Source organism: Protopterus annectens, chromosome 3.part0 (genome assembly GCF_019279795.1).
Source record: "Protopterus annectens isolate FY-2018-M chromosome 3.part0, PAN1.0, whole genome shotgun sequence".
Classification (NCBI taxonomy): domain Eukaryota; kingdom Metazoa; phylum Chordata; order Ceratodontiformes; family Protopteridae; genus Protopterus; species Protopterus annectens.
Window position 1 is genome coordinate 609,678,516 of NC_056731.1, and position 23,474 is coordinate 609,701,989.

Below are 23,474 nucleotides of genomic sequence, written 5' to 3' on the forward strand. Positions count from 1 at the left end.
GCCTGGGTTGCAATGGATCAGCAGGTTGAATGCTTTCATATGAATTTAAATGCAGTGATTAAGTAATTGTTAAATTCATGTGTTGTCATATTTTTATTGATGAGATAGCAAAAATAATGGGTATAACAAATGTAGAAGCATCCATTTTTAGTATGTTCGTTGACTGCATATAATTTCTTATTGAAGCAAAGAAAAGTGCAATATGAATTGTTATATTTAATTATAATCAAATACAATAACATCTATGTGTAAGCTGTTGCAAATGCCTACATAAATCATGAAGTAGCAAATATTAAGTTATTGTGTGTATATTTCATAAAGTAGACTATTCGAGTGAGTTATGTGAGATGAGGTTATCATTATAATGTACTTTCGTTGCTGTTATATTGATTTTGGCATTATGTAGGCCCTCAGTACTTCTTTGTATCATATGTCTTGTTTGAGCTACATGTAGAAAGCTGGATGCAGTTCATGGAAAAGGGATACCATTTATGAATATATTGAAGGTGTTGTAATGATGTAATAGATTTCAGAAGGATGTTGCTTGGAGTCTCTGAGGGTGTTGTAATAATATATTAGACTTGAGAAGGATGCTGCTTGGTGTCTCTGAGGGTGTTGTAATAATGCAATAGATTTGGGAAGGATGCTGCTTGGGGGTCTCTTTTATGTTGCTATGGAATGTATGTAAATAGTTAAGATAGTTTAACTGTTTGTGATATTGAGCTCAGCTGTTGAATAGAGATTCTTCTCTACATCTGAAAGTGATAAAGCATTTTTGATTGCCCTGTGATAAGGGAAAACTGCATGAATGTTGCTCTAATGTGATTGAATGGCTTTAAGTGTGTATTAATCAGACAGCTAATTGGTACTGACTGCTTATACCATTAAAGCTATGTCTGCTTTATGTACATTTTATATACAATATTTAAAAGGAATGTTGGATTAAGTCTGAAGTTAGAATTTGATGTTATTAGCCCCCCTGTAAATAAAGGAGGGGAAAACTGGCACAATGTATTAACCAACTATTTTGATGGAAGGATGGATCTACCCACACCTTTGATGAACACACTATAGACTACCTGGATGTTAATATTACCCGAGATCTCCAGTCAGGGCAGTTTTCATCTAGGGTGTATCGTAAGGCCACCTACTCTAACTGTTTTTTTTGAGTTATCATAGTCAACACCCCTACCATGTTAAGAGGAACTTGGTTAGGGGACAAATGATAAGGGGGGCAGGAATTTGCTCAACCCTTGACAACTTGAAAAGGGAACTGGGATTGTTGACACAGATGTTCAAAGCAAGAGGATATCCCGAACATATGTTGGGACAGATAAATTGTGAGGTGTTGGAAGGTTGGGGCAAAAAAATTGTACCCCTACTAGGACAAGGGAGTATTAATGTGAGTGTAGAACAAACCACCTCGACTGACCTTCAATTGTCTGACACACAGGATTTTTTGAATTCTATGTCTATACAATTTGGTTCATTTGGGAACAAGGTTAAGGACATCTTGTGTAAGAACTGGGTTATTTTGGAGTGCAACAACGAACTCACTCAAGCCTTGGGTCTGGGCCCCACATTTTCTTTTAATGTGGGCAACACATTAAAAACTTTGTTAGAACATCCTACTACTAGGGGGAACAACAACGGTACGAAACCATGTGGTAGATGTAATTATTGCCCCTATGTATTGAACACACGAGAGATCTTTTTGGGTGACCCGGTTCACAAGGTTAGGTTAATGGGGGGTAATTGTAACACTGTAGGATTGGTTTATTTGTCTGTTTGCACTGGTTGTAAAGCATACTACGTGGGTAAAATGGAAAGAGCCCTCAAGAAGAGGGTGTACGAACACTTGTACGCAATTAATACTCATAACACAAATAATGCCATATACAGACATTCCCTTACATGTGGGTCTTTTTCTGGCTATAAATTTGGCATACTTGAAGTGGTTGTAAAAAAAGCCAGGGGTGGTAACTGGGCTAACAATATTCATAAAAGCGAGCTTAAATGGCAGCTTCGTTTAAATGCCTGGTATCCACCAGGCTTAAATGATTGTTTGTCCTTGAAACCAATTTTAATAGAGAAGGCTACTAAGTTATGATATGTTTTTTTTACTATTTGTACTAATCATGTTGAGTGTATTATTCCTTTAAAAAAATTTAGGTGTTATTGACTATTTAACTACAGTGGTGCAAAGCATTAGTATATCTGATAAAGTCTGCAATGGTAGCAGACGAAAGCACTCATTCTACATTTTGTTCTTGTTGCTGTGTTGTTATCACAATTGTATTTGCTGCTGTGGATTTTGGCTGTGCATTAAAGCACTTTTACTGAGGACATTTCATTTTCTTGGGTTACTGGATATCACCTTCAAGTGGTTGTTTTTTCTATTTTGATGGAAGGACTAGGGGACATTTGAGAAAGAAGAAGAGGCATGTTACGTGCTGGTGAGCAGTAGTAGGATGGTTTTGTACATGAATGTTCAATTTTGTTAGTGTTCCTATACAAGAGGCAAAACTGGGGTCAACAATTGCGTGCATGACAAAAAAAAAAACAACATTTAGAAGACCTACAGTATCTATATGAGGTTAAAGTGACTGAAATACTTTGGAAAAGATGAGGTATATCAGAGGGTGTGAAGGTGACGGCTTCAGCATTATAATGCATTATGGCAATAAGCCAGACATATTTGTCTATACACTGAGAAGGCATTTGCAAGAGTCCAAAAGATGCATTGAAATTGTAGGAATGGTAAAGACTGGGATGAGCATTTGCTTAGAAGTTGCAGCGTGAAGGACAGTTATTAAATGGAATGTGGATTTGGTATGCAGTACTATAACATTTGTTAGTCCTTGGTGCTGAAGAAAGTAGGGATTGGTGAGCTGATGAAAAGGATGATTAATATATAGCCAAAGCCTACTAATAATCGAGTTATACGTTACTGATGGAAGGTCCACTTCAGGACTTTACTTTTTCCATAATCATAGTTAGCTTCACAATAGGGAATGTTGTTCGTTTAACATGCACAACTTTTTTTAAAAAGTTTAGCGGACATCTCCTCGCCTTTTTTTACCCATTTAACATATCTTACATAAGCGATTCTAAGTACGAGCTTTAGCGAAGAAAAAGATCTTTAAGTTTTTTGTTAAATAAGTGAGCTAACTGAATGTGTTTCAAAGCGAGACGGGGAAATCCAAAGCTGTTTTTTAACCGTTTTAAACTTTATTAAAAATGTTATAACAGCTAGCTTAATTTCAAAAAAAGCGGAGATCTTTAAGCTTCTCTTGCTGCTTTGAACTGTGATGTGCCGCGCGAGGGGCGCCTCCTATCAGAACCCGAACCGCGATGCAGCTGTAGGCGGAAGGAAGCAAACAGGCAATGAACATGCCATTATTTTTATTAAAGTAAGTTCTTTTTCTTTTGCTTTCTATATATATCATTAACTTCACTTTGTGGTTGGGTGTGCTTGGTGGTAATTGTTTGGCTTTTTTTTTGCCCGGCTCTCTGGGACCAAACCAACCACGCCAACCGTAATTTAGCAGTACCACCACCCAGGGGTAATTATTGCTATAATATTTTATATGTTGCTATGCATCCAGTTCATAGCTATTTTCCAGTTTAAGTCAAAGACCTGTATAAACTGTAGGTAAATGATAACATAAGCATTTAGAGCATGTTATTGTAAGAAAGTACAAATGAAGTTCTTCCCATAAAGATGATGTTGTGTTTACAACTGGTATTGTGATCTTTATTATATCATGATGACTTATATGTATTCTGCTTTTTTGTATACACTTATGTGTTTGAAACAAAGTCAATAGGGATGATCTTTTAAAACAAATAAAATCCTTTTGGGTCTAAATCTAAAGTGAGTATAATGACTTAGTTTCAATCCTTGATTTGATTTATAGTGATCTTAATTACTACATTTGGGTAGCACAATCATTTAAATTACAGTCACAGTCCCACTGTAATTTTATAGCATATAGTCCTCTCTACCAGGATTAAAAGTTCTAGCACCTGAACATGTCAACAGCTTTAGAATCATCATAGGTTATTCAACCATTTTTTTTTCTGGAGACTAAAAACAATATGGACCACTGAGAGCAGATATTACAACTCACTTTTTGGAAACTAATGAAAAACTATTTTACTGAATGGTGTGGTCAGATGCAAACATGCTTTAATTCCCTGGTAAAGACTGCATTAACAGTGTTTTAAGCAAAGAAAACACAATATCAAAAAAATCAGAATATAGAGAATAAACTGATTAACAGAGGAATAAGGAAGACGAAAAGAACTTGTGATATTTCTACAAAAGAATAATTTATATTCTGTAAAACAATTTTGGGTTTTATCACCTACCTTCACGAAGATTAACTGATAACATTGGGCTAAAAGCTTCTTCAATGATTGTTCTACAAATCTCCTTCACAATGTGTTCTTTCAAGTAGTGGAGTTGTAGGAAATTTGATAAGATGCTAACATGGTCCCGCATAGGATAAGATGCAATGTAATTCAGTTCCTGTTCATTGGCATTCTGTATACCCACTGCATAAACAGTCACACCTAGTCTACGAAGGTTGGTGGCAGGGACAGAAACGTTGTCCTGAGACTTTCCATCAGTGATCACAATCGCTATCTGCTTGATTCCATTTGCTATTCTGCTTCCAGCAGTTTCTGTGAACAGACGTGTTCTAATGAAGTCAAGGGCAGCTCCAGTGTTTGTCCCACCACCTCTATAAGGCAAAGTTTTAATGTATTGCAAGACATCATCCTTTTCATTAAAAGCATTAAGATCAAATTCTACCTCTGCTTTAGTGCTGTACAGAGCCATGCCAATTCTCACTTTGTCCACATGTACATCAAGTGCCTCTACCATCTCATGCAGGAAATGACGAATCTGTTGAAAGTTTTTTTTTCCAATGCTGGTAGACTGGTCAACAAGGAACACGATATCAGCGACTGAAGCATGGGCACATTCTGTTTAGAAGAAAAGGTAATTGTTAGCAATAGGTAGCCAGAAAGTAATTAACAAGACTTCTAACAAGATTCAGTAAATATCATTTACTAAATGGATTTATATAAAGGGGTGAATGACGATTTCAAATAAAATGTAATGACTGCAAATGCATGCATTTTATTGTACAAATATTATTTATTGTAATATTTAATGGCATTTGTATTTGCCTAGCACTGCACCATCAAAGGGTGAAATGTTCTGCTAATGTGAAAATGCATTTTCTACACTATTCAGTGGGTAGGAACACATGGAACTAAAAGCTCAGTGTAGATGTTCAAAAAAAATCCAACATTTTAGCATTGTAGTACATCCATCCATCATAAATTTGTTTCATATAGTGAAAAATATAAGTTCTACTGGCATATATAAATGTATGTATATATATATATATATATATATATATATATATATATATATATGTGTATATATATATATATATATATATATATGTGTGTGTGTATTTATATTTATATATATATATATATATATATATATATATATATATATATATATATATATATATATATATATATATATATATATATATATATATATATATATATATATATATATATATATATATATATATATATATATATATATATATATATATATATATATATATATATATATATATATATATATGTATATATATATATGTATATATAGATATATATATATATATATATATATATATATATATATATATACCCCCAGATTTACTATTCCTCCATGCAGGACTAGCTTAGTCCTGCATGGAGGTAGACGGTAGGAGCAGGATGGCAGTGTGCCATACATAGTAATGAGGTGCGCTGCCTGAGCTCCTAGGCTTACATGGAGTGTGTAAAAGTGCAGGGGGTGTGTCAGAGAGCAGAGCTCTTAGAATATACATGACCCTACAATGAAGAACAGCAGAAAGGGGTACAAAATGAGAGAGACTGCTCATAGGTGACTGCATATCCCCACCAACAGTCCCCCTTGTGTATAACAGCAACAGTATATATAAATAAAATGAAAAACTTTTTTTTTTTTAAATCAGATCAAAGCTAACCATAGGTGCATGGGTATGCCCATTGCTTAGCTACGGTTAATGCAGCTTAAATGGCTGAAGAGGATAACAAGGAAGATATATACAAACAAAGCAGCATAGCAATAGTGTAGTGGGCAAATCATTCGCCTTATGAGTAGGCATTCCCCGTTTGAGTCCCACTGCAGCACATTCCATTTTCCATGGGAAAGCACATTATGATCAATATTTATCTTGCAAAACCCACTAAATAACATATTTTTTGAACTGGAGTACTGCAGTAAATGCACGTGTGAGGTATCAGTGTCATAATGAATAAGGCACCAGTAAGCAGGTTTAAGCACAAATAAGCAGTAGTAAGCATATTTAAGCACTATAAGGAGGCTTAAGCCTGTTTGCATGGCAGTAAGCAATGCTTACACTGGCTAAGCAATACTGAAGCTAACTCTCTGTAAGTAGATGTAATAGCAGGTTAGCAGTGCTTACCATTACACAAGCCCGCTTACAACTGACCAAAAGTGCCTTAATCACTCTGTATCCAATGGCCCTTGTTCTTCCCATCAACAAAATAAACAACAATGCAGGTCTCAAACTCAGGACCTAATACACCATAGTCACAGTAGTTAACCACCAAACCATAACAGAAGTACAGAAGAATGAGGTATCAGCAAACAAGTCCTCAACATAGTAAAACCAAACTGAACCTGTGAAAGGAATCATTATACAGTCATATGTCCCATAACTCACTAAATAACATAAATTTGTGAACTGGAGTACAGCATTAAGCCCAGAAGTGAGGTATAATTGTAATAGAGTGTTGAAGTCCCCAATAAAACATGAGGACCGCATAGAGTGTACATACACATTAATCATGGATGCCAGGCAGATATATAAGATGTAATGAATAAGAAATCAATGCCAAAAAGAAAAATAATGCAAAGTCTAATGTAAGCAATGCTAAGCATTGCACAGGCCAACTTAGGAGGTGTAAGAAATGTGTAGGCCAGCTAACTAAATGTGCCCAGTGTTATACCCCTTTAAACAATTCCAACCTTAGTTAAGAAGGTTTTCCCATAGTGTAGCCTTTTCAAAACCAGCCAATCACAGAAAAGTGTGAGAAATCAGCCCTACGTAAACTCAAGAGGTGGGAATACATCTCATAACTGGTTGTAGCTTCCCTTTGCAGGCACTATGGCAGTAAGTGGAGAAGGTGTGTGCTTTCGGGTGCAGCGCTGGTGCATTCAGGAGTCCAAGGTCATGGCGGGACTCCTTGTCAAAGACCATGCTCAGAGACTGCTGCAGGGCCAGTGCCAGGGCTCCCAATATAAGGCAGAGGTCTGGGACTGTCTCGGCCATGACCTCACCAGTGCCACTGGCATACCCTGGACTGGTGGGTAGGTCAGGCACCACTATGCCAACCTGAAGTAGCATAAGGGGGACATCTTGAAGGAGTTGCTCCAAGAGGCTAGAGCATCAGGGGATGTTCCAGCTGTGTGTAAGTATCACCCCAGTATGTGTGTGATAATTGCCAGCTCAGGTATATCATGGATAGGTATGGCTAAATATTCCTCTTATGTCTCCCACAGCTGCAATGGAGTGGGCCGTGAACCAGGAGGCCCACATCAGTCGCCTGATGAGGTTGCGATGTGAGGCAGGTCAGTAATACTCATGCATTTACTGTCATAGAAAATAAAAATAAAAGTAGTAGTAAATTAATTGCTTGTATAAAACCTGTATTGTTCAAGACAAGTACTGCATACACTAGAGAATATGTCAGGAAGAGTTTCATATTGTTTGTAAGTCAATAAAAGTGTATATCATGGTATCATACGGTAATGTAGATATGGAATCATGTAATAGTACTGTAGTATTAAGCACTGTTCCCCACACCGTGCACCATAAATTGAATGTGTAGGAACGTCTGTATATGGCAGGTGTAATCCCCAGAATCCATTTAGTACAACTGAGAGACACATAGACAGTAAACAGGGAAAATGCAGACAACAAAAACTGAATAGCACATGCAACTGAGATGTGAACTGTTGTTTTTTTAGCACACACAGCCACGGTTCGAATCCTGCCAGTGGTAGTACTCTGCATACAGAATCATACTCCACGACTGTACAGATATGTCCAGAATGTCTATTAAAGTGGCCCATATTTGTTGCCTATCAGCAATGATAGTGTACACAGGGGACATGGCTACAATCACATAGCAGAAAGTGCAGTACAATACAGTATCTGTCCAACCAGTAAGTAAGCTGTAGTCATACCGAATGAGCTGTGTGAACAGTTTGGTGAAGCAGATATGGTGGGGGGGGGGAGTGACAGAAATGTGTATTATGAATTGTGGTAACCTTGATGTATGAGTTGCTCAGACCTGTTTCCATCTTTGTCCTTCAGCCAAGATGGCACATGCATGGTTGCCCACCTGTTCCCATGAGGAAAATGAAATATTGATATCACACTTGATGCAGCACTATCCATTGCTGTTTTGCAGGGCTGCACATGAGCAGCAGGAGAGGACCGCCCTGTGGAATGACCTAGTCCACAGGGTCAGTGATGTCTGACTGCACAACTGCAGTTATGAGCAGGTCTGGCTTCATTGTACTGACCTGCTTCACAATGCCCATCAGCGTGCTGCTGTAGTCCTGGGGGATCACCTCACCATGGGGGGGTGGTCTGCCATCCATCCCCCTCTGACACATATGGAAGAGTTCCTGGCCAGCCTCATGGCACCTGCCCATCCAGACATCTGCCAACCAATGGACTCCTTTGTGGAGGTGGGTGTCACCCACACACCAGCCGAGGACCGTGCAGGTAAGGACACAGGGCACATCAGTAGACTATTGTTGTGTATACATCTGCATTGGTACAGGTAGATCATGCATATCTGACATGCCAGAGATATATTGTGTTGCTGCATTGTAGTGATAAACAAATGTCCAGATGTGGTAGTATTGTGGGAATGTACAGTTGATGTATTCTAATACTGCACCCGCCCTGTAGCAGTGCCACAGGTGTGGCCACTGACATTGCATCTCTCACCCCTCTTATTTAGGTCCCTCCAGGATACCACCAAGGCAGCAGCCTGTAGCTGGTGAGTATGTTTTATGTAGATGCTTGCCAACACACCAGGCATGTAATGGTGATGGTATATTCCATGCACACATCGAACACACCTACCCTGAATGCATACTGTACATGTGCATGTATTGTTGCTGTAAAATGCACGGTCTCACAGGGGTGACCATGATGGGGTAGTGGAAGGGTATGTCAGACACCTGCATGATAACTAACATCCTGTCATTGTGGAATGTGTCCACAGGGAGTAACATACTGGTGATAGACATGGCCTACAGTAGGGACATGTTCGGAGTAACACCCATATACAGTGCAATACCAGTGTATATACCTGTAGGACAACGGCAACTGCTGCAAACACTATGGCATAAGGCATTACAGTAGTCCACATTATCAGCTGGGTCTAGGCTGCAACATGTGGTGTTCAGTGTATGGGACACTGCAAAGTGACACACATGTGTAGGGAGTACTTGTCATGCATCTGCATAAAGGATGAAGGACAGGGGGGCTCAGCATGACACACCAGTGCACTGCAGCAGGGATCCTAAGGGTGCTAGGAATGGCTCTATCTGCATATAGTCAGGTTCAGGACCTATAGCAGTCATAATCCTACCCACACAGCAATAGTGATGGCAGTGTGTGAACACCATGGGATGTGCACATGAGTAGACCTTGCAATAATGTAGAATAGGGGGACATGTGTAGGGCAGACTAAACATGCCCTGGCAAATGCAGATGGCCTACACTGGTATACCCCTGCCAGGAGCAGTGACTGCTGAAGTACACACAACAAGAGGTGCTATAAACCATCATAATAAGGGTGTGCACATATGCCCACACGGTGTGTATGCATTGTGGTCAGCAGCTATACACCTTACACAACCGGTAGACACTGCATGTGAAAGTACAGGACGTATGTCACATATTGGGTTCATGTAGCGCTAAGATATGCGGTGATTTGGTCCCATGACAGATCAAGGATGTGTGTGTCTAATCAATAAAGGTGTATACACCCCCCATAGCCATGGTATGCTCTGATGGTTGTCAGTGTAAGAGTACTGGAGTGGTCATACATGGTCTGTTGATGTTGACAGCTGTAAATCAGGCATCAGGCATTCACCAATGACAACTGTCCACATATCATCCCAGGTATGTGTTGCTGAAAATCATAGGGGCTGTGAGAAGTAAAGCTTACATAACTGACACAGTACTACACATTCTGCAATGGGTTGTACACCTGTGAGATGTGGTGCTCAGTACATGGCAGGGTGCAGAGCAGGTGCACAGCAATACTGTGTACATCGGTGCAGTGGTATCCAGGGGAAGGGGCATCACCTAGTGACACATCACATCTATCACACACACATGTCTACTGTTGCTAGCATGGATTGACTATAGCTGAACTGCAAGCTGTTCTGTACCATATGTTCTGCATGTTGGCAGATGGGTAATAGGAGGACTGTGTGTACTATCATTGTGCAACCTCACCTATATATGTGTGTGTGTGTGTGTGTGTGTGTGTGTGTGTGTGTGTGTGTGTGTGTGTGTGTGCATCCTGGTGGTTAGTTAGTTTGCCTGTAGGGTCACTCTGGTGAAGTGGAATGCATATAGGATGTGTGTGTGCATGTGTGTGTTTGTGTGGGTGGCCATGTATGCACATGTGTGATTGTGAGGTGTTCATACGGCAGTATCTCCATTTGGGACCATGCAGTACATGGACATGGACTGCCACATTACACACCAGGAATACTTATCATGTGTGTGATCACAGGACAGCAAATAGTATAATATGGTCTGTAGCATGGAACAGGTATCCAGAGGGAAGGTAGACACCAGGTGCACTCTGAATATCACAGTCAGCAGAGAGGTCACCTACAACCCACGCATACAGGTCTCCAGATGCATTGGGGAAGTACTAGTCAACACCAGGGAGTGTATCTAAATATAACAGTTGCCACATGATAGGCTGCAGGAGCAGCATATCTGGCATGTACAGAGCATTACATACACATGACACACCAGTGCGAGATATTATGGATACAACATACTAGCCTATGCATATAGGGGCCATGCACATCATGTCTGGACATACCAAGGGTGCATACCGAATGACAGCAGTGAGGCCATGTAAAACCACTACACACAGGTCAGGCAGGTAAAGTAGCAACAGGCCTTGCGTTGTGGCCACTTGTGTGGGCAATTAGAGGGCTGAGATGTTAATGAGTGGTATCAATGTGTGTATACTAACAAGTGTGATGCAGGATGGGGTAGCACATGGACATATACGTGGGACTGTCTTTAAAGCCATGGACAGTTAGGTATTACAGAGATGTGTGTGTGTGTGTGTGTGTGTGTGTGTGTGTGTGTGTGTGTGTGTGTGTGTGTGTGTGTCTACTGTTAGGCAATGCTGTACAGGTTTTAAAGTGCATTTATTGTTTTCTCCCACAGGTGGCAAGGTGTTTCAGGGTCCTTCCTGTTTGCAATCTGAAGTTGGTGTCCATACAGACACCGAAGATGATGATATTAATGTTGAGGCACAGGTGGGGTTGTCAAGGGCTGACACTACACCAACATTTGACACCCCCCTTTTAGCCACCCACCCCTGAACATACATTCAGTGCCTATACACACCCCATCACCAGTGGTCATAGCGGATGGATAGCTGGCATTAAGTGGTAGTGCACAGGAAAGTGTGGTAACCATGCCTACTGTGTCTGGTCGCAGCAGGCATAACTGGATGTTCAGCAGGCCACCAAAAAAACAGATGTCCCAGGGCACATGTTGTAGGGCTTCTGGACATCATGCCCCTGGCAGAGGTGACATAGTTGCTACCAGCAGAAGCATGTTTCAGGCTGTCATGGTGGCAGAGGCATGTATTGAATGTTACCGCAGACAGGGCCTGAGCTGCAGAGGGCTGCTCTCACTTCTTCTAATGACAGCGCCCGTGAACTGGCTGTTGTCATCCATGGATTAGCTGAGTTCATGGATAGATGGTCTGGTGAGATGATGACCCTCATAGACTGGTCTGTTCATGCTTGAACATATGGTGGGAGTATGGCGACGGCCGTGTGGATGCAGGCCAGCAAGGCCAATAACTGGTAGTCAACGTGGGCATGCCAGGACACCAAGGGGCTTCTGTAGTGGCAGTAGCAGCCCTGGTAGTGTGGGGGGGGTGCTGTCCACACCACACCACAGCAGGCCACATGCACATGGTCCTGGCCAATCCCAGGAGGGACCTGGTTCCAGTGGACAAATGTCATCAGCAGGTGAGAGTAACACATTGAGGCCTGTACCTGAACGTGCCTGTGGAACCCCTGGCAGGCACAGTCCAAGTGGCCGGGGCCAGAAGCAGTGAACTGCTCAACCTGCCAGGTATGGTCTCAAGCTGTCCATAAACACCTCTGCAGGGCAGCCACATGGCAGAACTGTGTGCATGCAAACCCACACACTATGCAATCACACCTAGGGCAACCCCATACCTACACACACCAGATCACCTCGCTCAGCTCCCAACAGTACACCCCTCACCCAACACATGGTGCCAAATTTATGGCCCAACCTTGGCCTCTATCAAACCACCATCAGACCCTGTGCATATGATGATACCTGTGCCACATCCCTGTCATCCATGCCATCAGTGCAGGGACAGGCTGATATGGTTCTGATGCACACAGTGACAGCACAACAGTGTATCACAGTACTGCAGTGTAACATGTTGTAGGGAGTAGAGTGTAATGCATACTTGGCAGGTAGTGTAGCCATCCAGCAATGATGCCTTATAGCTGTTAGTAACACTGGTTGGTTGTGGTCTCTATAATGTTATCAATTTGTGTTGTAGGTGTGCATGTGTCAGCACTAGAATACCCTGTGCATATGATGAGACCTGTGCCACTTCCATGTCATCCATACCATCAATGTAGGGACAGGCTGATATGGTTCTGATGCACATGGTGACTGCACCACACTGTACCACAGTACTGCAGTGTACCATGTTGTAGGGATAGACTGCAAGGCATATTTGGTGGATAGTGTAGCCATCCAATCAAGGATGCATTATAGCTGTTAGTAACACTGGTTGATTGTAGTCCCTATAATGTTATCCATTTGTGTTGTAGGTATACATGTATTAGTAAGAGGATGGTCTGCAGTTGTATTCCACAATGGAGTATGTCACTGTGGTGACACCATGGCTGTGACATATCTGGGGTACAGTTGAACACATTTCGCAGGTTGCTAAACTGGTTATTGCCTGTGCCACATGGGCAGGTGGCCTGCAGAGACGTGTATACCCTGCAACCTGATGCAGACCCAGCCACATACATGCACACTCTTACTTAGCAAAACTGAGACTAGCCCTACCTAGCTATGTCATGTTACTGATGTGTGTGGCTTACTTTGCACACACTGCACAACGTTTATGGTGAGGTGTGTTCCAGGTTACATGATACATGCAGACCATCCCCCGACATGTACAGTATGCTAATGGGTGATGTAATGGGTGTATTTGGACAATATGTAGTGCGACATACCATCATATACACACTTACAGATACATAACAGCCAGACACACATCTGAGATACCAGGGCCTAACGCTGCTAACTAACTTGACCATGTCTCCAATATGTTACAGGTACGCTGCACACATGGCATGCATAACTGGCTTGGATTGTGGTAACAGTTACCTGTATGATTGATGGTGACAGTGGTAACCATAATGTGGTATATGGGATATATTCCGGGTGTAGCTTGGTGTAATTACAGTGTACACAGCACCCACATCCCCCACTGGATATTGTACTCCCTGAAACCCATGATGACACTCTGCCATACCCACCATCACACATTGGCTGTAACTGTGATACAACCCATAGTATACCCCAACATTGGTACTACAGGGATATGCATCTCATGCACATGCCACACACGTAGTAGGGTGTTGCATTGTCATGCCTCACCTATGGGCAGCAACAACACTATCTGTACTACTGTGTGGCAATGGGTATTGTAATAGGAGTATGTGGCCTTGGAATGCTGTACCTTACAGATACACGGACATGCACAACTACACATACATGCCAGAACACAATGGGTATCCCATGCCTATCACTCCATATGTAAAACACTATTGTGCTGGTACTGCAAGGCTCATGTAGCCAGTATGTGGACAAGCTTAACAGGGTACATGCACTGTCCCATACAGCAGCAGCCACAACTGACTATGGCAATGGGTGTTGCATTGGTTGTGAAGGCCCTCATGGAATTCCCATGTACAGGTGTGCTAACACACAACACTGCTATACTCTGTCATGCACACGTACATGTGTCAGTACAGGGGTGTATCCATGCAGGTGGTCATAGCTGTATACCTAGTTATTGTCCAAGGGGAGATGGGTTGTGTAGTGGTTGTGTGTACAGTGTTATCCTGCCACCTGCCAGGTGACAGCGGGCAATCAACCAACAGGCACTACTGTCATTACCCTCAGGGTGAGAATGACATGCATCAGCCAATCCTCCAGGTACCTCCTGCACATGGCCACTGAGGTGGTCAATGTGATGTGTATGCAACATGCATTACAACACATGGTTAGTGTCTGTGATGGAGACCTGTACCCAAGCATGTTCTGTTGACTATGTTAGTGTAGTGGAGGTACCTGTGGCATGTGGTGCGTACAGGGTGACATCTCCTATATGTGCCACTTCTTACACAGCTTGGCAGACATGTCAGTGTCAATCAATCTGAGGTTGCCTGTACATATCCCAGCTTATCTGCACATCTGTACAGGGACTGACAGTCATCAGCTTGGCAAATAGCTATGCAGTAGCATGAGTGCATTGACAGATGTCTGACAACAATCTGTATGCCATAACTGCATGTCAATGCCCTCACTAACATGTGCTGTACAGACAGTAGTCTACAGTTACATTCCTCATGATGGATCATTACCCAGTAATGGGTCTGTACTGTGACACAGCTCACACACCAGGGATACAACAGGGAGGCCTCGGTGTCCAGCCATGCTCGCAGGTGTGTCTATTGTCAGTACTACATTAAGCACTCTGCTCTTGCCTGGGTTAGCACTGTCAACAGTCGTACTGCCACAATACACTGCATGCCAGTGTGACAGCATGTACCTTCAACTACTACACCTGTATGTAACACATTCACATGGATAACAGTGCTGTACAGACCTCATATATGTCTGTGTCCCACACATGACACTCACTCCCCTTGCTACTGTAATGACAGCACATAGGTGCATGTATTGTACATGGCATTACATACACTTATTACAGGTTATTAGACTGGATTGTGTGTCCGCATCTATATCACATTATTGAAATTTTACTACATCAAATCAGTAAAGGTCAAACTTTATTGATTGAAGTAGTAAAATATCAAATAGCATAAACAAAAAATAAATCAATAAAAAAAAACTAACTAGCATCCCCCCCACATCCCCCTACTTAAATATACCAACTCCAAGACTGCACTACATTGAGGTAAACGGAAATCTCCCCCTTAAAGAGATTTCCATTTACCTGCGTGATGTTCTGAATTTTTTGACATTGTCATGCCGACAATATCGTATTCGATATTGTCAGCTTACAACAATGTGAAGTAGACCCGTGTGCCCTGGTTAACAGGGCTAAGCTATGCTTAGCAAGTATCAACATTGCTGTAATATTACAGCTAAGCTGACTGGTGCAATGGTAAGCGCTGCCTACACTGTGTAATTGCCTGTACGTTTACCCATAGCTTAGCACCTCTTACCTTCATGAAATCTGTGCAAACCCACTTAAAGTTGCTCAAAACTGCCATAACCACTCTGTATCCAACAGTCCTTGATCTGCCCAGAAACAAAATGAACAGCCCTTGCAGGTCTTGAATCCAGGACTCTTTACACTGAAGTCACAGCACTTAATCACTACGCCATGACCACTGTGAAGACTGCTGTTGTTTTACCAATATAGTTGTCAATACCCATATTGAGTAGTATTGAACATTTGCCTGTAGTTCCTAAATTGTGTAGTCCTTGGTATTAATATGAATGTTGCATCACATATGTTGTTTCATCATAATGTGCTCATAGCAGTTACATACGGTGAGATACATGTGGGAGGGTGTACATAACCGTGACATTTACCCATCACAGGAATATGCTCATATGCATATAATAGGTCTATATATCTGTACATGTACACACACATGTATACTCATACATATGTCTGTATGCTACTCAAACCTACCATGGTTTAAGGGTGGCAGTGTCATGCAACCATGGTAGGCATGAGCCTGTATACACATCTGTATAGTGCTACATATATATGGCCATGTGTACATCTCTTCGTATGTACACACATATATATATATATATATATATATATATATATCTTCTTCTTCTTCTTTTAGTCGCCACAGCGGATCACCTTGTCACATTGAATGGCAGTGGAGTTTTACGTGGTCGTGTTGCCAGCGGCGCCCAACCTTCCACAGGGGCCAATTTAGAGTGTCCAGTCCACCTGCAGCATGTCTTTGGGATGTGGGAGGAAAGAGCACCGGAGGAAACCCACCACAGGGAGGACATGCAGACTCCGCACAGAAGGCACCCCAGCCGAGGATCGAACCAGAGAACCTCTTGCTGTGAGGCAGCAATGCTAACCACTGCAGCACATATATATATATATATATATATATATATATATATATATATATATATATATGTGTGTGTATATATAGATATAAGTATATGTATATATAGATATATGTCCATATAGCTATATATGTATGCACATCCTATGTGTACAGATATGCCTAGTTATGTTGGTATATATGTAGATATCTATAACTATATGTGCATACATATCTATTCTGATATACCTGCTATTGTCAATATATATGTAGATATCCATACATATATGTGCATATGTATCACTATCTGTATATGTATAGACATATATGGCTCTGTATATGTATATATCTGGGTGTGTACATGTATATCTATGTACATATACATACCCATCTATATATGTCGATATGTATATGTGTATATATCTATATTGATATCTGGATAATTATATATACATTTATCATCACCATATGCCCTGAACATGGAATGTAACCCTATCCCAGCCTCTGTAGTCCCAACTTGGTAGTGCAAGGGGATGTCAGGTATGTATAGTAGGTATATTTGTAGAGTATTGCTACTGTAATAGGGATTGTCTTCACAGACATGGTGTGTGTGGTAGGTCATATCTGCTTTTAACATGTGCACCATTGGCTACTGACAGACATCCTAAGGACATAATAGTACAGTACCACTGCTAGCATGTAATGCTCCTGTGGACTACAGCTGAGATACTGGCCAATATATGTGGAGATTCTGACCCACTCTGGACAGTCCAGAGGTATACAAAGAACCCCTTAGTGCAAAATATGTGGACCAAGCCTGACAATGTGGATGTTAACAGCCATGTAGGTGGGTATAACATGTAACAACTGGTATACATTTGCCCCCATAGGTTATGCATTCACACACCCCTGTATGTCCTGACACATAGTAACCACTGGTATAGAAGTGTTATAGCCACATACTACCCTCTAGATATTGACATACATCTGTACAGCATCCCACTGCTCTGTCTGACATACATGACTGTTAAGGGAGGCCTGGCAGTAGTACATCTGACAAGTATCTGGACATGACATCTAACTGGGTTAGTACACTAAGCTGCTAGGCATGTAACAAAGCACTGTGCAGGCTACAGGCAGACTGGCTCAACACTGGCATACATTTCCTATGGGGGAATGCACATGTACCTGCATATGTAGCAGGCTCTACAGGCATGTCACAGCACAGGGTAAGCTACACCAGTGTGAAAGTGTATAACCACAACCAATCTGAACACAGCCACAGCCACATATGGTAAGCTAGCATAATATTACAGTATATGGACTATCTGTTCAAACACTATCCTCATATGTGCTACTCACACATTAACCCTACATATACTGGGCCACTACACAGAGTGGTCCGATGCCTGTCTGTGTTATGGGACATGTGTGTGTATGGCCCTACAAACATGTAAGCTGATACAGTGGAGCAGAATGTAACATCAGATAAGATGGGACCAAGAACATTGACATCTTCCACAGTCTGTACACAGGCCAAAGTACATATTAACAATACACACACTGTCAACATTCACCATAAGTACACAGACCTCAGTACTGTACACAGAACCACAGAATTTCCAGGTTATGCCATCAAATATAACCCCTACTGTGCATAGCATGTGTGGCAGTCTGATATTTCACTGGCTTGTTATCAGATAGGATGTCACTAATTATGGTGTACAGCACATATGCACCTGTTAATGCATGACATATGTACAGAGGTTGACAGAGTTGTGGCTAGAAGCACATACACAGGGCCAATATTGACATGTTGCTGTGATAACCCCATACATTTACTGTTGTAACAGGGTTTGTTGCAACATATGTCCTATGAGATATATGAAGTCAGTAACTGTCACAACTTTCACCATCTACAGACGGCAATCCTCGCACTACCTTTTGCAATTCACAGATAGATGCTCTGTGGGTAACACATGAAACCAAAGGTACCACACACTGCCCAGTCTGCAGATGATCCTACAGATGGGGATTCCTCATAAACATAGCACTGACATGGCAGGTAATAAAACATGTAGGACAGCCATATCCACACACACCCTGTTAAACCAACATTACACCAAATGCAGTATAGCAGTACTTACAGTCTGTAGTCAGGTCAGGCACATCCCCCTACTGTGTGTTGCCCTGTTTCCACAGTGTATGTTCTTAGAGGTAAATCCCTAATCCATCTGAGATGCTGTTTGCCAAACAACAGATCGAGTTCCTTCTCACAGTGAATGAAAAGGCCCAACACCAACATGATGTTCCTAGATATTGGATTGTGTTTCCATGGAATTGACAATGGGAATGTTACCACAGCTGTTCATCATGCAATCAGCTAGAGGAGTGCTGCAATTCGTGCAGAGGCCATCAGCTGATCATGAGCATCACTTAAAATACACATGCTGCTGCCTAAGCAAAGCAGGTGTAGGTCTCCACATTCACCAGAGAGGGAGTGAGAGAGGCAGACAGAGACAAAGACAAGTCAGGGAGGGGTGGGAGCATAAAACTTCAGCATGTTTATGTCACACACTTAACAGCACAGGGTATCAAACCCCTGACAGCTATGTAGTGCTATCACATTTCTATGCAGTTACTGAATGCGCCACATAAGTTAAATGTTGTGGAGCCCTCAGAACATATATGTGATGGTGAGTGACATCTGCAACAGGGATATGGTAGCTATACGATAGGTGTAGTACACATGCCTGCCCACATGAACAGGTGCCAGCGTCAACACAGCCACATTTTCACAGGGACGCACACACATTGACACAATTGGCAGGGCCAGGAATACAACTCATCACTAGTGAGATTGCCACAACACATTACTGTGCAGGTATCACATGCACCACAGGGGTCATACAGAGGTTATATGGGCCAAGGGTATGGGGAGGTGTCTGACATCAGACAGCATTATTCAGTATGCTGAAATGAATAGTTGTAGGAAGGAAATTTAATGCTCCACAATAAATGTTGTTCATTCATTAATACATGCAAAATTGTTTGAATTGAATTTCACCTAATCCTATAGGCTTCCTCAGAACTAACTGTATTTCAAACAAAACCATTTAAATAAACTTAATGGCGCGAAAGCTCTTGCCATTATTTAAAGACATACTAACATATAAACAATAGTGCTTTCATTACATACACTTTATAAACATTTACTTGTTAAATGTACTTTTTCTCAATCACTAATAGCTGTAGGTAGAATTCAATGCAACATACCTAAAGCGTAAGTCATATTGACAATAAAAGGGACTGATGAATATTTTATTCTATTTATCATGATAGTTGTATATCTGTTCTAACAACACTTGCTGGTTTTCTGAATGTATTTATTCTTAATGTCAATTACCTTGATATGGGTAATTATTAAAAAAACTATTAAAAAACTATAGAAAAAAACTATTGAAAAACTATTAAAAAGCTCATTGTTGTGGCTTGGACAATATTATAAATATGTTAGAAAGGCAGGAAAAGGTATATATGTGTAATTTGTGAAGATACAAATAAAATTAAAAATAAAAATAAAAATAAAATTAACGTGAAAAAAGAAAATACTAGAAGTTTAAAAATAAGCATTTTATGAATGGATGAATATTTTGAGTCACATAGGAATGTACAGAATTCTTTTTAAAAAAGTATGAAATTAAAAAATCTTTAAAAAATTTTTTATATATATAAAAAATTTTTTATATATAATTTGTGATATCTTAATAATCAATTGAAATAAAACTACTACTTTATACTTTTGTTGTATTCAAATAATAATCAATTGACCCTAGAAGTAGTGTCATACTGGATCGACTATATGGTTCTATATAATATTAATAAATATTTTTAAAAACATGAATTAATTATATAACAATAATGTGTTATAAAATGTGTTAAAAAATGTGTTAAAAAATATTCTTGTTTTGATGTTGTATTCCTGTTTTTGTTTTTATTGTTTTTTTTGGTTATGTTACCTATTGTTATTTTTGTTTTTGTTTTTGTTCAATCTCAGAATTGTGTGAAGATAACTTTTCAGGTGAAATGCCCTCCAATAATAACCTATTGTAATCTTAGTAAAGGTTTGACAGCTATCGATTCATTAAGACCAGGTACAGTGGCTGCGTCAGTAAATAATTGCCACCAGATTTCTTTAAAACTCAACAACTCTTTGCGATTATCTCCTCCCAACATAGGCTTAATGTGTGAGAATACATGATCAGCTCCCTCCTTCTCAACATGCCTATATAATGCATTGTTCGTATCCTTTTTTCTAATACAGTAGGTGTGATCATAAATTCCACATAAAATGCAGTACATGTCAAACATTTAGCCAAGTAAATCACAAATGATGTGTTGCAATTGCCCGTTGTGTACCTAATGACTGTCCTATTGATGTTATTTAAAACAGTTCCCGATGTTCTTGTAATAAACTGACATTGGTTACAATTCTCACATTTTTGGCATTATTCAGTATGCCAATGGGGGGTGTAATGAATGTGATCATATGCATCATACAACACACACACACACACACACACACACACACACACACACACACACACACACACACACACACACACACATTTACACACACGGTGCCAGAACTGACATGCATGGGTGCATTGATTCACGAGTGTGTAGTGCTCAACTGTGCCAGATAGCTATACAAGGCTAGGTGATAAGTATACCTCGGCATCAGGCCACATGACAATGGTGTGCATTGTGGCTCAGGGGTCTAGTTTCCAGATTTGCCCACACAGGTGGGTATTGTATTCACCATCCAGTCACCTGGGTGATTATTGCGTGTGGCCAATACTGTGCATTGCTTGCCACATATGTGTTCCTTAGTCCATGACATGGATTGTGTCTGTGATGTGCAAACCTCCCACATGCATGTACAGTGACATGTGGAACTGTACCTGGGATGTCTGGCCCATGTTGTGTACACAGATTATCATCAGATGTGCCAGTCCTGGCCTCATTTGGTGGGAATTGGTAATGGACAGCAGGTTTACCCTGCACCTACATTGATAGCATGCTAATAGCATTCCCTGGTGTCAGTGGCATCTCTCCATACAAGGCATGTTGTCAGGCATGGTATGCCCTTTGTTGGTCACATTTGATGGCACCACGGGTGTTGCAGGTGTCCAGTGGGGAACATGGGGAAGGTGCACTGTCTGCATGCATGTGCCTATTGGACCGATGGACAGGGTGTCATGCCCTCTGTAGGCCACTGCAAACACTCCATAGTTACTATCAGTGGGCAATATGCAGTGTACTACCAACATAGCGGCTGTTGCCTAGGAAGTGTGTGTTTGTGTGTGTGTGTGTGTGTGTGTGTGTGTGTGTGTGTGTGTGTGTGTGTGTGTGTATGAGACATAGGTTGAGAGCATTCTCTGGGTAATACTAGGGTTGCTAACTTTGTTTGCCTAGCCTTGATATCACATGTAAGGGTATGGATTTGCACCCCAGCCTCTCAGCTATTTTACATTTCACACTCCACAACAAGTACAAATATGACTCTGTCATTGTCCATGTTGGTGTGAATGACCTGAGATGAACCTCCCTGGCCTACATGAAAAGAGACATGGAGGAGCTGTCTGATCTTGTAACCCAGGCAGGTATGACCATAGCCCTGAGTAGCATCCTGCCATCACTCAAAATGATACCACGGTACAAGGACAAAATGATTGACTTCAACAATTGTCTAAGCTTCTGGTGTCATTCTAAGGGGATCCAGTATCTGTCTGCCTGGGGTGACATGATTGACAAACCACGATGCTTTGCCAAATATGGCCTGCACCTGTCACCCATGTGATTCCGGATACTGGGTAAGGATCTTGCCACCCCTATAGTGCCTTTTTAGGCAAGATTCAAATGGCAAATTCACCACTGTAACAGGTACAAGCGAGCAAAATTTGAGGGTAATGCTACTTAATGCTAGAAGTCTAAACCTCAAAATGCACTCACTCAAGCACTCCTTAAAATGGAGAACATTGACATCTGTGCAGTGACAGAGACCTGGTTCAAGGCTCCAGAGATCACCCTTGCATTACCAGGCTATAATTCATACCACACCTTTCAGCCGCCTAACCTGGACCGAAGCACTAAAGGTGGAGGCATGTCCATATTCATTAAGGATATCCACACCTCCAGGCTAGTTGCTCAGCATAATACATCCGAGATTATCCAAGTGCAACTGACTCTGGGCAAGACCACAATCCAAATTGTAGCTTGCTACAGATCCCCCATCATACCCCTGGATTCCCACTCCTCATTTCTTGATACACTGGAAAATATTAGGGTACAACCTAACACCCTAATAATGGGCGATTTCAACTACTCCACCATTAACTGGGAAAACTACTCATGTACCAACTCTTGTGCGCAACGTTTTCTGGAATTCATAAATTCCAACTCCTTGGATCAACTTATCCACACCCCCACCAGGGACAGCAATATCCTAGACCTGGTCATTACCGACATGGGCAACCAGTGTTCCACACCAGAGGTCAATTCCTCATTGGTCAGATTCGACATCAAGCAAATCACCCTAGACATCTACATCCCACCTCCCGGAATCCCATGGGAAACCACCATAAAAAATTTCTACAAAGCCAACTTCACGCTACTTAAGACAGAAGTGGCAAACTTC

General features: G+C 41.2%; 1 protein-coding gene across 1 annotated transcript in view; it reads right to left on the reverse strand.

The window, feature by feature from the left end:
* The window catches only part of LOC122796879 (collagen alpha-6(VI) chain-like), a 1,248,728-nt gene that overhangs the window by 834,219 nt on the left and 391,035 nt on the right, over positions 1-23,474 (reverse strand). Inside the window, exon 6 of the mRNA XM_044065630.1 lies at positions 4,375-4,992. Within this exon, the coding sequence (XP_043921565.1) occupies positions 4,375-4,992 (618 nt within the window). The remainder of the gene's footprint in view (positions 1-4,374; positions 4,993-23,474) is intronic.